Source organism: Plectropomus leopardus, chromosome 7 (genome assembly GCF_026936395.1).
Source record: "Plectropomus leopardus strain MGB_pleo_1.0 chromosome 7, ASM2693639v1, whole genome shotgun sequence".
Taxonomy (NCBI): domain Eukaryota; kingdom Metazoa; phylum Chordata; class Actinopteri; order Perciformes; family Serranidae; genus Plectropomus; species Plectropomus leopardus.
In genome coordinates, this window is record NC_142182.1 from 19,622,266 (window position 1) to 19,634,962 (window position 12,697).

At 39.0% G+C, this 12,697-nt stretch overlaps 1 protein-coding gene across 2 annotated transcripts in view; it reads left to right on the plus strand.

Moving 5' to 3' along the window:
* The first annotated feature begins 70 nt into the window (after window positions 1-70).
* The window catches only part of wwp2 (WW domain containing E3 ubiquitin protein ligase 2), a 60,670-nt gene continuing 48,043 nt past the window's right edge, over window positions 71-12,697 (plus strand). For both annotated transcript variants that reach the window (XM_042495626.2, XM_042495627.2), the window contains exons 1-5: window positions 71-173; window positions 2,069-2,150; window positions 7,211-7,367; window positions 7,682-7,803; window positions 10,188-10,325. In XM_042495626.2, coding sequence (XP_042351560.1) covers window positions 2,081-2,150; window positions 7,211-7,367; window positions 7,682-7,803; window positions 10,188-10,325 — 487 coding nt within the window. In that variant the 5' untranslated portion in view covers window positions 71-173; window positions 2,069-2,080. The remainder of the gene's footprint in view (window positions 174-2,068; window positions 2,151-7,210; window positions 7,368-7,681; window positions 7,804-10,187; window positions 10,326-12,697) is intronic.

Consider the following 12,697-nt stretch of genomic DNA (forward strand, 5'->3'; position numbering starts at 1 on the left):
GAAGAATAACCGTGATTTAAAATAAATAAAATGTTAATAAGTGATGGTGTTTGCCATTATTTATGACCCACAATCCTTTGTGCAATGAAAGCCTTTCCCGGGGTCACGTGGTTTTGTCACTGAGGCGGAAATGAAAGTTCACTAGCGACAGTAGCGGAGCACAGCTAAAAAAGGTACGGGAAAGATTACATTATAGCCCTATTCGTCAGTGTTTCAGTGGATGTAGCGTGTTCTAACATGACCCACGTAACTACAAATGCTGTTTTGCTTGTTGTCAGGTGATTAGAACAGGTTTTATCGGCATGTCCTTTTGTAAAATCCCCCTACGAAGCTGCTCGCTAACAGTTAGCTTCTTCTAGGTGAAGTTAGCCGCAATCAGCCGCGTCGGACCGGAGGTGTCGCGACTTCCCTTTCAAAATAAACGCGATCAAAGTGCTTTACAACATTGTAGAGCGCTACGTAAGGCAATTTCTTTCAGCAAAAAAATCGCCTCAGAACACAATTTGTTATTTCTTTGTGTATATTGTGTTAGTTGTAACTCATCTCAACATTATAACATTTGCCAGCTGATAGTTGGAAAATAAAACCGGAAGTCAACATTTTCTTAGCCTTGCTTGACAGTGATGCATAGAAATGCCTTGATCATCCTCCGTGTTTGTGTTTTCTGCGCAGCAGGCAGGGGTATTTAAATAGGGGGACAATGAAATCTGTTTGGCAAGGATAGTTAAATCTGTATTAGTGTGTGTGTGGGCTTTAGCCAGCATCCAGTGAGTAGCGGATTGAGCTAACGCTGCGTAGCCGGTCAGTTTGTCTCACAAGGTTGACGGAAGATGCTGTTCGCTTTTGTTTTGGTTTCTCCGATCTGATTGTCTGCAGCCCGAAGACAAACCTCAGGTGGTCATTTGATTAATATAGCACGTAACAGTTCAGTTTGATCATGGCCAAGTCAGATCTGATCATGCATCACTGGGTTTTGTCTGGTCTCAGCCTGAAATGCAGTCACCTTGGTGGGGCAGCAACTAACGATAACAGGATGAGATCTCGTCCGCAAACCAGTTTTAGGATTAGGGTCTTTTCGTAATGTACAAAAAAAAGATTAATATTAACAGTAGCCTCAGACTAGGGATGCAGAGTTTTGCTGCGTATTGCCTTTGCATATGCAGTCCCCTTTGCATTCAGTCCAGCAGGCTACATCTCTGACTTTGCTCAAGGTGATGTTGATGGGGTCTGATGAAATTCTGGCTCTCTGAAGGGAGAAATACATTTCTACCTTTTAAGTCAAGTCAGTTTTATGTGTAAAGCCCATTATCACAAATCACAATTTGCCTCAGAGGGTTTTACAGCATTCAGCAACGAAGGACAAAATCTCAGAAAAAGCCTTCAACAGGGAAAAAATGTAATAAACCTCAGGAAGAGCAACTGAGAAGGGATCCCTCTTCCACACATGCAATAGATTTTGTGTTTACAGAACAATAAAATTACAGTAATATAAGAGAAAATGATAAGACAAAATGATACATAGGAAAGGGAGAGACAGAGAGAAATGCACAGTAACAACAATAAGAATAGCATAATATATAACAATAGTAATAGATTTATGAATATTAATAAATGTAGTTTACATGCATATGTCATAGTATGTGACAATAATAATCATATGTGTATATATGTTATGTATAATAATATTGGAAGTTTGATTATAAATAATAGCAGCAGTAGGTATTGGGCAGGACCATTGATTGACGTTCCGATGCAGCCGCGATCAGAGAAATCTACGAGATAAGGGAGCACAAAGGCTTCGGAAAAAAAAAGACGAGTTAGTGATATGCAGTAAAAGGACATGAATGTTTGCAAATGAAGAGAGAGCGAGAAGGAAAGAGGAGCTCAGTGTATCATAGGAACTACCCTGACAGATTAAGCCTATATCAGTCTAACTAGGGGCTGGTTCAAGGCAAGCCACACTGCTAAATATACCTTCAATATATGTTGTTTTTAAGGGTTGCTCTAATCTGGCGATGAAGTGACAATATGTTGTAATATAGTGTGTCTGTGTGTGGTTATATTTCAGAGCTGTGAGGTCATGGCAGCTGCCAGCGTGAGCAGACCTGGCGGTGCCCAGACCACTGAAAAGTCTCAGTTGATCTTAAAAGGTAATTATCTGTTTTTTTGTTTTCTCATTGACTAACTGGGACACAGCGATACAAATTATGGCTTTTTTTTAAATTTCTCTCTAAATTGAGAACGAAACATGAGAATTCCCCATAATGCAGTGTTGCACCCAAAATGTGTGTGTGTTTTATCTCGGAAATTCTCTCCAACTGAGTAGAAACAGTTAGGTGTGTCTTTTCCATTTTTGTTTACAGCCCTGGGGGCTCTGCACATTATGTCACCTGTCCTGTTTGTCCGTCATAACACAAGATTATCCCCTCTGTTAGGTGCACCAACTTGTAAAACCCTTTCACAATTTTAGCTTCTTCCTCTTAGAAAATAATGAGTCAACCTGACACACTGTAGACGTGCCAGTTTTGCACTCATTACTGGTGGTCAGAAGGCCATAACCTCTCTCTCTCATTGTTCACACAGCTAACGTGCTGTTCAGATATTGTTCAGACAGGATGTGCAGCAGTTTCACAGCATAAAATGGGAAACCTGTTAGGACAAAACAGATGGTGTCAGATAAATTTTATTTGTGTATGCTGTATTTTGGACCGCTTTGCCGAGATATTAAAAAAAAAACAACACCCTTCAGTGTTTAAAACAGTATAGTAAACTTTTGGCCGACAGTTATTCAATTCGACCGTAAGCCTCGATGATCGACTTTGATTAACTGCTCAGATCTTTTTTTTTTTTTTGACAAGAACTGAAAATATCAGATTCAGTGTGGTTTTCTTTTCTCACAGCATCTTAAAAAAATTGTAGTCATTTACAGTATGAGAAGAAAAATGCAAATTTATTCCGTTTTCACCCACTCCGTGAATGTATTGGATACGAATATAAAGTGGTCATGGAAATTATCCGTGCTGATCTGGTGGTTGTTGTCTCTTGTGCTCCATGCTAACACCTTTGTACACATTGTGTAGGCTGAGAATAGTATTATGCATGCATTTTGTCACTGTGTGTTTGCCTTCACACAAAATGTAGTTTTCCTTTTTAACATAAATGTTATTTTCAAACCTTTTTAGTCAATGGTAAAAATAATACAAGGGCACCAAATGAATGTGACAGACAAAGTGTTTCTTTCCCCCAAAAGCGGGTGTGGCTTTCTTTTTCTGGTCTATATATATTGTTTGATAATAGTGATGTTCGGTCACACAGCACAGCAATGGATTTTTAATTATTAATATACAGTATATTCAAAAACCTTTCCAAAACATTATGTTAATTACAAACCACTTCCAGGCCCATTTTTCTAACTTCATAACTTTTAGAGGAACTTCATGACCATGGACTTAGCTTAAGTGCAAATTTGTAATGTATTTAAGGTAATAAATGTGTTGTATGTAAACCTGCATTAACAGGAGCAACACAGTTGTCAGGAAACTTCCAGTGAGGCCCATTTGACACGGTGTGTCAGGAGCGCTTGAGCAGCCCCGAACGCATTGTTTTTTATTTTGGCACCTATGTTATCAAGTAAGAGCATTTACACTGCCCTTCTGAGCAGCGCATCCAGAGCAACTTTGGCTCACCAATTTTTGAGCATGCGGCACGCGTGCGGCACGCATGTCAGCAGAAATAGACAGAGAAAATGGTGTTTTGATGATTATATTGACTCTATGCCACTCTTTACTGCAGTTTAAAAGTCTCTCCCTGTCACGTAGATGAGAAAAATACAAAGACGTCTGTTTTACTCCAACTTCCCTGTCAAAATAAAAGCACCCTGACAGCGTGGATTTTGTGCTTTTAAATATGGAAATATAGTACTCATAGCAGCAGGCAGTGACGTTACAACAGTGCTGTATGTTTGAACACCACAAGCATGAAACACGCTGCAGCTCGGCGATGCTGCCATCACGCACTGCTGACAAGAGCGGTAAGACTGAACCAAAAGAGTAAATTTGTGGGCCTGACTGCTAAAGGAATAGCTAAAAGTTACAGAAAAGCTCAGGGGACCATTTCCTACAGGGTCATGACTTCACGCGAGCCCTTTTACAGTGTATATAGTCATTGTCACTTTTGATATTTATATAGCTTCTCTTGAGAAAACTATTGGCAGAAATTCCCTCACATTACACTTTACAGTCAACCCCATAACGTTTGTATAATAGGACATACCACCATGTATGCAGTAGGTACCCCACATGCACATTAGCGTCTCAAGTTAGTTACGATGTTGTCAATATGTAAAAATGATGTCCAAATCAATATAACCATTGTAATAAACCAAATTTTCCATTGATGCTGTGATATCATTTCAGTCACTCAAGTCTTAGCATGGAGTGCTAGAGTTACATTGATAGCTTCTGCGTCCTCTCAAAGCCTTGTTTTTGTATAAACACAACCCCCAAAAAAAGAGACCAAGGTCTTCCCTTTTTCTCTTTTCTAATCCATCGGTCTTATATCGCTCAGTCACAGTTTAGTCAGAATCCCTCAGTGTCTTTCACAGTTGATTGTTTGAGCTCTGACTCATCTCCTCATTTATCTCACTATTGATCTGCTATCAACCGCTGTTTACCTTTTTTCCACCCCTCCCACCTCCTCTCGCTCTGGTGAGACCTACTTTTGACTTCTCCATTTCTGGCCCTCTTCCACCTCTGTGTGTCCCCTCCCTCTCCTCTTCAGAGATCTGCTAATGTCTCGCCTGTGATAAGAGGGAGTACAGAGGCCTTTCTCTCTGTCATCATTTATTCATCCAACCACTCGTCCCGAGAAGCACTGCCAGGCCTGTGTGTTCTTTAGATTGCAATCCAGAAGTGATTCGGGACGAACAAATCGGCTCTCACATGACTGACGCATGCTGTAACAAGATTCTTAGCAGACATACAAGAGCCACTAAGCCTGTCTAAGCCCAGCTGTAGGTTTTTATCAGAGTTGCAGATTGAGTGAAATATCACAAAATTTAGAGAGATGTAGTCCGCAAAGGAGAGTTGGTCTTTAAGAAGCCAGTGAATATTTAATTTAACACAATACTGTACAACTCATTTCATTCTTTAATTTCATAGGTATAAAAATATATAACAACATTTAAAAAAGAGAAAGCAGTAGTGTTTTAATGCTGCAGACCCACTCTGATGTAGGTATTGAAAATCCTTGAAAAGTCATGAAATGTTCCAGCAGGCCTGCGGTGTGCACACTTCCCTCCAGTATCCACACAATGGTTTTTTAGTTGGTCTCATCATGACCATTCAGTTATTTTTCTAGACCCCAGTCTCATGAAAATGATTGAAAGTGGGAGTGCAGATGTTTTTCTTCCTTCCACTAGAGGGTGATGGTTATATTTGTCTGTTTGCTTTGCCTACCACCAACACACAAGTTGTGCCCGAAAGCCGTACAACATAGACGACTAATTATAAGCAGGTTTTGAGTATGTTGTGTTTACTTGTGTTGAGTGACAAAATGAATTGTATCCAAAACAGTCAGTGTGCATAAAAAAACTGTTTTAAAAACTGTTTTTTTCACTCAATGCATAATGGAGAAAAACACACAGCTGGAAAAAAAGTGAAGTTCATTGTGAATGGTAGTAAAACAGTTCCAGGATCATCCCAGAAAAAAAATGCTTACAGTTTTATGTAAAAAAAAAAAAAGCTGTCTCTTTGTTTTATTTAATTTGTGGCATTTTAAAGTTGCAGTTTTGTCATATCGGAAGGTGAAAGTATTATATAAAATGTGTCAGCATCAATACAAACTGCAGAAACTGTGAACTTACAGTGAAGGTCACAGAACCAAAAAACAGAATCTTTATTTCTTGCTGAGAACAGATTCCTGTGGGTCGCTTCCTCTCTGGTGTGTCTGATTAAAAAAACAATCAGTAACATGTGAAGTACAAACCCAGTAGAAGAAGTAGTAAACGATCTGATGGATAGTTATCTAAACATTAACATTAGGCTCTGATGTTTACAGTTGATAGAGAAAAATAATAAATTCAATTTTCAACCCTCGAACCCTGGAAATGACGCTATGATAACAATTTATAATCTGTCACGTAGCTCCTGACACAATAACAAAATAGCAACACAGTATTTTCCTCCATTGTAGATTTTATAGATTTTTGTCTCTGCTATAACGGCCTGTTCCTAAGATTGTTTTGACATGGTATAGTGGGGGATACAAAGTTCATTACTGTCTATAAAACCATCAAAGCTTCTGTAAAAATGGGGAAACAGATTACCTCCTCCGAAAAACAGGTATAAAACCAGGTTCGTGTATTAGTCCAAGACTGTTACATTAACGACAATCTGGCAAAACCACAAAGTTTAGACAGGCGATCAAATTTTATTTATATTGCACGTCATGAAAGGTAAACTTAGTGTGCTTTACATTAAAAATGTATACACTTAACCAAATATAATAAGGAGCCCACATTCACCCCACAGACCTGAAGCCCACACATGCAGACATGCTCAGACAGTCAGACACACAAACATAGTAACTCATTTCATGACTGAAAAAAGGGAACATTTTCAGTTTGCGTTTGAATAAAGATTCAGTTGTGACAGATCTCTGGTCATCAGGCTCAAGTACCTTCATCAGATCTAGATCTTATTTTAGGTGAAGTTACAGGTTCAGTATTTATGACTACTGCCCAACAACAGGATAGAGAGTCTGCAGTAGTTGAGCAGGTCAGAAGTGCTTCAAAGACAACCCGTATGAAGAAATAAATCTGTATTTTACTGTGCGCTAATTAAGTACTTTAAGCAGTGGAGTACTATGGTGGTCTTTGTTTGTACATGTAAAGATGCTTACCACTGTGTGTTTGATGAACTGGTTTATGTTTCCTCTGTTAGATACTTAAATTAAAGACTTTCTGTTTGTTGATGACCTAATTTTGGGGGCCTTATCTCACTGGTTGGCAGGATTTTATTTAGATGAAACTGTGGAGTAGGTGTTGTTGATGTAAAAGTTAAACCTTTGACCAGTAACACTCACGCGAAATAAAAATGCATTTCCTTATTGTGGTTGGACTGTGGAATGCTGATGTATTTCTTTTACAACTTTAGTCCATGACCTGTGTCTGTGCGTGTGTGTGTGTGCGTGCGTGCGTGCGTGTGCTCAGTGGTTTCAGCAAAGCCCCAGTCGCCCAAGCTGCCAAACCGTCACTCTCGACTCAGCTCCTTTGTTGAGGTGACTGCAGACGGCTTGACCAGTGAAACCAAAAAAACAGGCAAACGCAGTGGACACCTCGAGCTTCAGTGGAATGAAGACCTCACCCTGTGAGTTCACAAACACACAAGCACTGACTTTTTTACAGTCCTGTATGTTATTGTCTTTAAACGTGTTTGGGCAATTATACTGAACATTAAAAAATCCACTGCATTCACTCCGCTCTAATGTTATGCTCAGAAGTTCAGCTGGCTCCTCTGTAAAAATCTTAGTTTATTAAAAGTGAAACTCAGATTATTTCATACATTTATTGAAGTGAAAATGATTTGATTGATCTACTGACATTCAGTTGTTGTATTTTTGATGATTTGTGTTTGTGTGGCCTCAGTTGATAATGTGCTCATGTCGCCTTGTTTTTTCGCAGTAATGTGACACCTCAGAGTCGTCTGGATCTGAAGCTATGGAGCTGTCACACCCTGAGGAAGGAGCTACTGGGCAGCGCCACCATAGACCTGCTGGATACACTGCGCACACACGATGGCAAGAGTAAGGACACACACACACATAGAAATCACAGTATATATTTAGGAAATATATTTTTCATTCACAAAATAAGAAGAGAGAATTAAATGACAGAGGAAAAGTAAAAAAAAAAATTGAAGAAGAAAAGTGTCCCCCTTGTGTCTTATTAAGACTTTTATTCTGACGCCCTGAAGGCCACACTAAACACCCTCCTTTCCAAATATTGCTCAGTTTATGACAAAGTAGGTGTCCACAAAATACAGACAAATACTTAAGTTTACTTTACAAGTTGTGAGGTTTTCCCTTGAACATGTGGAAGACTCACACAAAACAACAGCGGGGACGTTTTTACCTGGCTCCCTTTATTTACACAGAACAGCATCATTTTCATGTATTTACAGGAAATGATGACCATCTGAAGGTTAATGGCATGTTAATATGACAGCGGTCATGTAATGTACTAACTCCTGACTTTATTGGTTGATGTGGGTCACTTCAGTGCCCAACAAAACAACTGACTGGCCTGTAACGCTTTAGCAAAGAATATGCTGGATTCCAAATTGAGACAATAGAAGCCATAATTTCTTGACCAAATTGGGAGACGCCTTTGAGTTTGATGAGGCTTTTTAGGTTAGCTTTGTTTAAGGTATTATTATTTTCAGGTGATTATACACTAATGAAAACATACTCATCATATTATATTCCATTTCTGCCAATATAACCCCCCTAATTCTACACATTGGATATATAAATCTTTATCTTTGGAAGAATCAAACACCTCATACTATTCCTCAACAAAATCCCCTCCATTATCCCGAGCCTCACTTAGCTGACAAATTCAGGTTTCCTCTGAAAATCTAATGTTTTTTCAAAATGATGACTAACTTGGAGATATGCAAACAATTGTGCTTTTCTAATGAACTGCCAGCAGCAACTTCCTGGAAGCTGTCTCATTCTGTGTTGGAGGAGACTGAGCAATATGGTGTGTATCCCCCTGTGGTCCATTGCTTAAACCTGCCATGACTGAATTTCCCATCACATACCACCAACCTTAAAAGATGTGCATTACAGGGTATTCAAAATTTCAAACACTTATAACATGTGAGTTTTAATATTTACACTAAAACTACATTTTACCTGAATAAAATACAGTTATAATATTCAAATCTGGCAACATCCTGTCATAGAATAAGTGAAATGTAAACAAGCAATCTGTGCCATCTTTCAGCAACTTTCTTGACTAGTTTTTATGAAACAATGAGCACATTTACATGCACAAAATAGTCCAGTGTTTGCCTTTATTCTGAAAAAGACAATATTCCTACTAAACTGTTCACATGGCTAATGAAAAAAAAATTCCACTAATATTCCCATTTACTTGCTGCTGTGCATACTGCTATAACATGCCCTAACGTGCCATTTATCGTGTTAAAATATGGAAAAGTAGAAAAGCTGGAGCTGCTTGTCATTTTGCTTCTTTGCATCAAAATAGGGTTTTTTCAAAGTTTCCCATCAGTGGCGGACTTGTTGGACTATTTGAGCTCAGCCTCCCTCTTTTAGCCCCTCAGCCACCCTCTTGAAAAGGTCGGCACTGGGATATTTGCGCATGTCCAAAAACCTGCTAATATCCAAGTATTTCATAATGTTTAAAAGCAGATGTGTTTATCCTTCCGATCAAAAATGTGGGCTTTTCTGCAATCATTTCTACATGAGCCCCGCAAACTGTTGGGGAATTGGGTTGTGTACGATGGATCAGTGATGACGCACAGAGCCGAGTGTAAACAGATGAGAACTGCGGTCAAAAAAACCCCAATAGTCTGTATACATACCCAAATAATACTCCTGAACCTGAATAATACTGAAATACTGTCTTAATCTAAAAATGCCCAATTCAGAAAAAAAGGCCTAATTTGGAATATCCAAAAAGAGTATGCATGTTTACATGACCCTCCTCAAATTCAGAAAATTGTTATATTTGGAATAATAGGGGAATATTGGTGTGCATGCAACCGTAGTCTGTTTAGTCAGAAGTGGATGCGACAGTTTTAACTTCTTGACACTGAAGTGGCACGTGTGCCTCTGAAAGCACACTGAAGAGAAGCGCCACAGCAGTGTTCATAAAGATCAAATGTTACTCAGCTCTGGTGGCGAGCCTTTGCTCCGGTCACAGATCTCAGCATGGTGGTCCTCCACTGTTATCACCAAGGAAGATTATACACTGTGGGCTCGCTGTGTTTTCTCACTTTAGAGCAATAACAGAGGATGTCCGATTTCCTTGCTTCCATCTCTCCTCCCTCCCTCCCTCCCTCCCTTCAACTCTACCTTTCTTCTGCCTCTCCCCTCCACCTGTGTCTTCTGCTTTCTCAACCACTCATCCTCTCTCTCTGTCATTCTTCCTCCCCCTCTAGTGGAGAACGTCCAGCTAAGTCTGGTGCTGCAGACGGAGAACAAAGGCTCGGTTGTAGCGGGAGGCGAGCTCAACGTCTGTCTGGACGGCATGGTTGTTGATCTGGGCACATTGCCCAATGGCAGCACGGCAGCAGACAGTGAGTCCCGCCTTTACCGCACACACACACACACACACACACACACACACACACACACACACACACACACACACACAGAAATGAAGGTAATAACACAGAAAAGCACAGAGAAGCACCAACTGCGGCAATCTCACTGTGGCCATGTTCACACACATAAATCACTGCTGTTGTGTGATTTTCATGCTTGATGGAAAATAGAGAACTCCTTTTAAAGAGTTGATACTGTGTTGAGTTTAGTAAAAGAATATGAAGCCAAAAAAAAAAAGATAACAAAAATACACCCTCATTTTCCACCTAAAAACACAAGAAAAGGACAAAAACACCACCAAAATATTATTTAGAAAATAAATGTGAAGAAATGATGTGAAAGTTTAGAAACCTTGTGACAAAGTAGATTGAATCCACAAAAAATGCTTCAAAATACTCCAACCAAGCTGACACCAAAAAAGGTTTCTTGGCATTTTGAAATATAAGGTTGTTACTTGTCAGCGAAGATATATGAAAGGGAACATGCACACACACTGTTTTACCACAGAAATCCAGACAGCTTGTCAGTACAGAATACACCTCAATATTAAGCAGTTTCTCCTTCTCTCATTCTTTCCCTTCCTGTCTCTCTTAAATGTTAATATTGCGCAAAAAAACATACGCACACATGAATTTGTTCGTACAGTTGGATGCTTGTGTGTCTCCACCCAGGTAATGAGTGTTTTCCCCACTTGGAAAAAGTCAGAGGCTTTACATTGTGTAAATGAAAACTTTCCAAATCTGCTCTTACCCACATGGTTTTGAATTAATGGTGTTTTTGCCAATATACATTTTGGTCTTTGTTACGGTGAAATCAGGCCTTCTGTATTGTGGAGGTGGTCACAGAGTGTAATTGTACAATTGTATAACAGAATACTGTTATTATTTGATCACTTAAAGTTGAATTCATAATTATATTGAAGTGAACTAACACAGATTTACTGAATACATGAGGTTGATATTCTTTCTTTAAATCTGATCTGGCCTCAACTAGGGCTGTAGGATATGCCAAAAAAAAAGAATACTGCAATTGTGACGTGCATCTTTGGTTCATCTCTAGGGACCGCTGTACTCAGTGGGTCACAGAGGAGAGTCTGACCATTACATCGACATGGAGATGTTGTATGTCACTTCTAGCTGATACAGATATCTTGGTGTCATGGCACATTTTAGCTTATAAGTAAATACAAGACAGAAATGCTAAAAATAAGTCTGAGGTAATCATTTTCATTGTTAAATGTTTATATTAACATCTAATTGTGATCACTTTAATATTTTTTTTTACCAGTGTCAGCCTCAGAAAAAAGGCTGTAATACCAAGTGATCATCAGGGAACTATCAGAGATTATGATACCTTTTAATCTTAACTATGTGAAGAACCAGTTTTCTCCAGTATTCAATCTTAAATTACGTTAGCAGAGCAAAGTTATTTCTAAAAATCTCCCACTTCAGGGTTTCTCCGTGGGACTCTAATGTTTTATTCTTCTGCTTTGAATATTGAATATTGACCTTTTTCTGAATTTTTTTGATTTGTTACCAGTATTTTTTGTCATTTAACTTTACAAACTGCTGCTTCAAGTGTCTTTCATGCCTCCATGGTAAAGGGAGAATTCAAAAAGGGAGGAAATTCTTAATGATTTGTAGTACTCAGGGTCCACATTTAGCAGTCCAAACCTCATTTTACAAACCCACACAACTTTTGCAGTATAATCCAAGTCTCATTTATCCCGTTGTAAGCTCAGTGCTTCTCAAACACATGCATTCTTGTTAAACATTACAATATAAGACACTTAGGCCTACCTGTATTAATATTAGCTCCACTTGAGCAGAATTAAAATGCACACACATGCCCAGGTCCACAACTCAGCCGTGCTTCGGACAGTTTGTACTGACGTGTTTCAAATTGTAAAGTTTTGGTGAAAATGTGTTTGGGAAGTACTGAACCATATAAATGAGACTTGGATTACTGCAGGAATTGTGTGAGAGTTTGTAAAAGGATCTTTTGATATACTGTAGCTCAATGAAGAATATTCACCTTATTTAGATCCTCTGTGGAGGCAAGCAAGAAATACAGAGTTTTCTTTATGAATTTAAGGTAACATGCAGTGAGTAAGTGATACACAAATGATCATTTTACAGGTGAAACATTCATTCAAAACCAGCGCAAAATATTGACCGTGTACAGCTGCACTACTGCTCAGCCGTCGCCAACCTGTACTCACTGAACTGTAACACTGACATTAGAGGACCCTGAATAACCATCTGCATATGTTCATGTTCCCAAACCAATATAACATCATTTTTTTAGTTCTTAGAGGAAGGATTTCAAACCCTCCAGACTTATT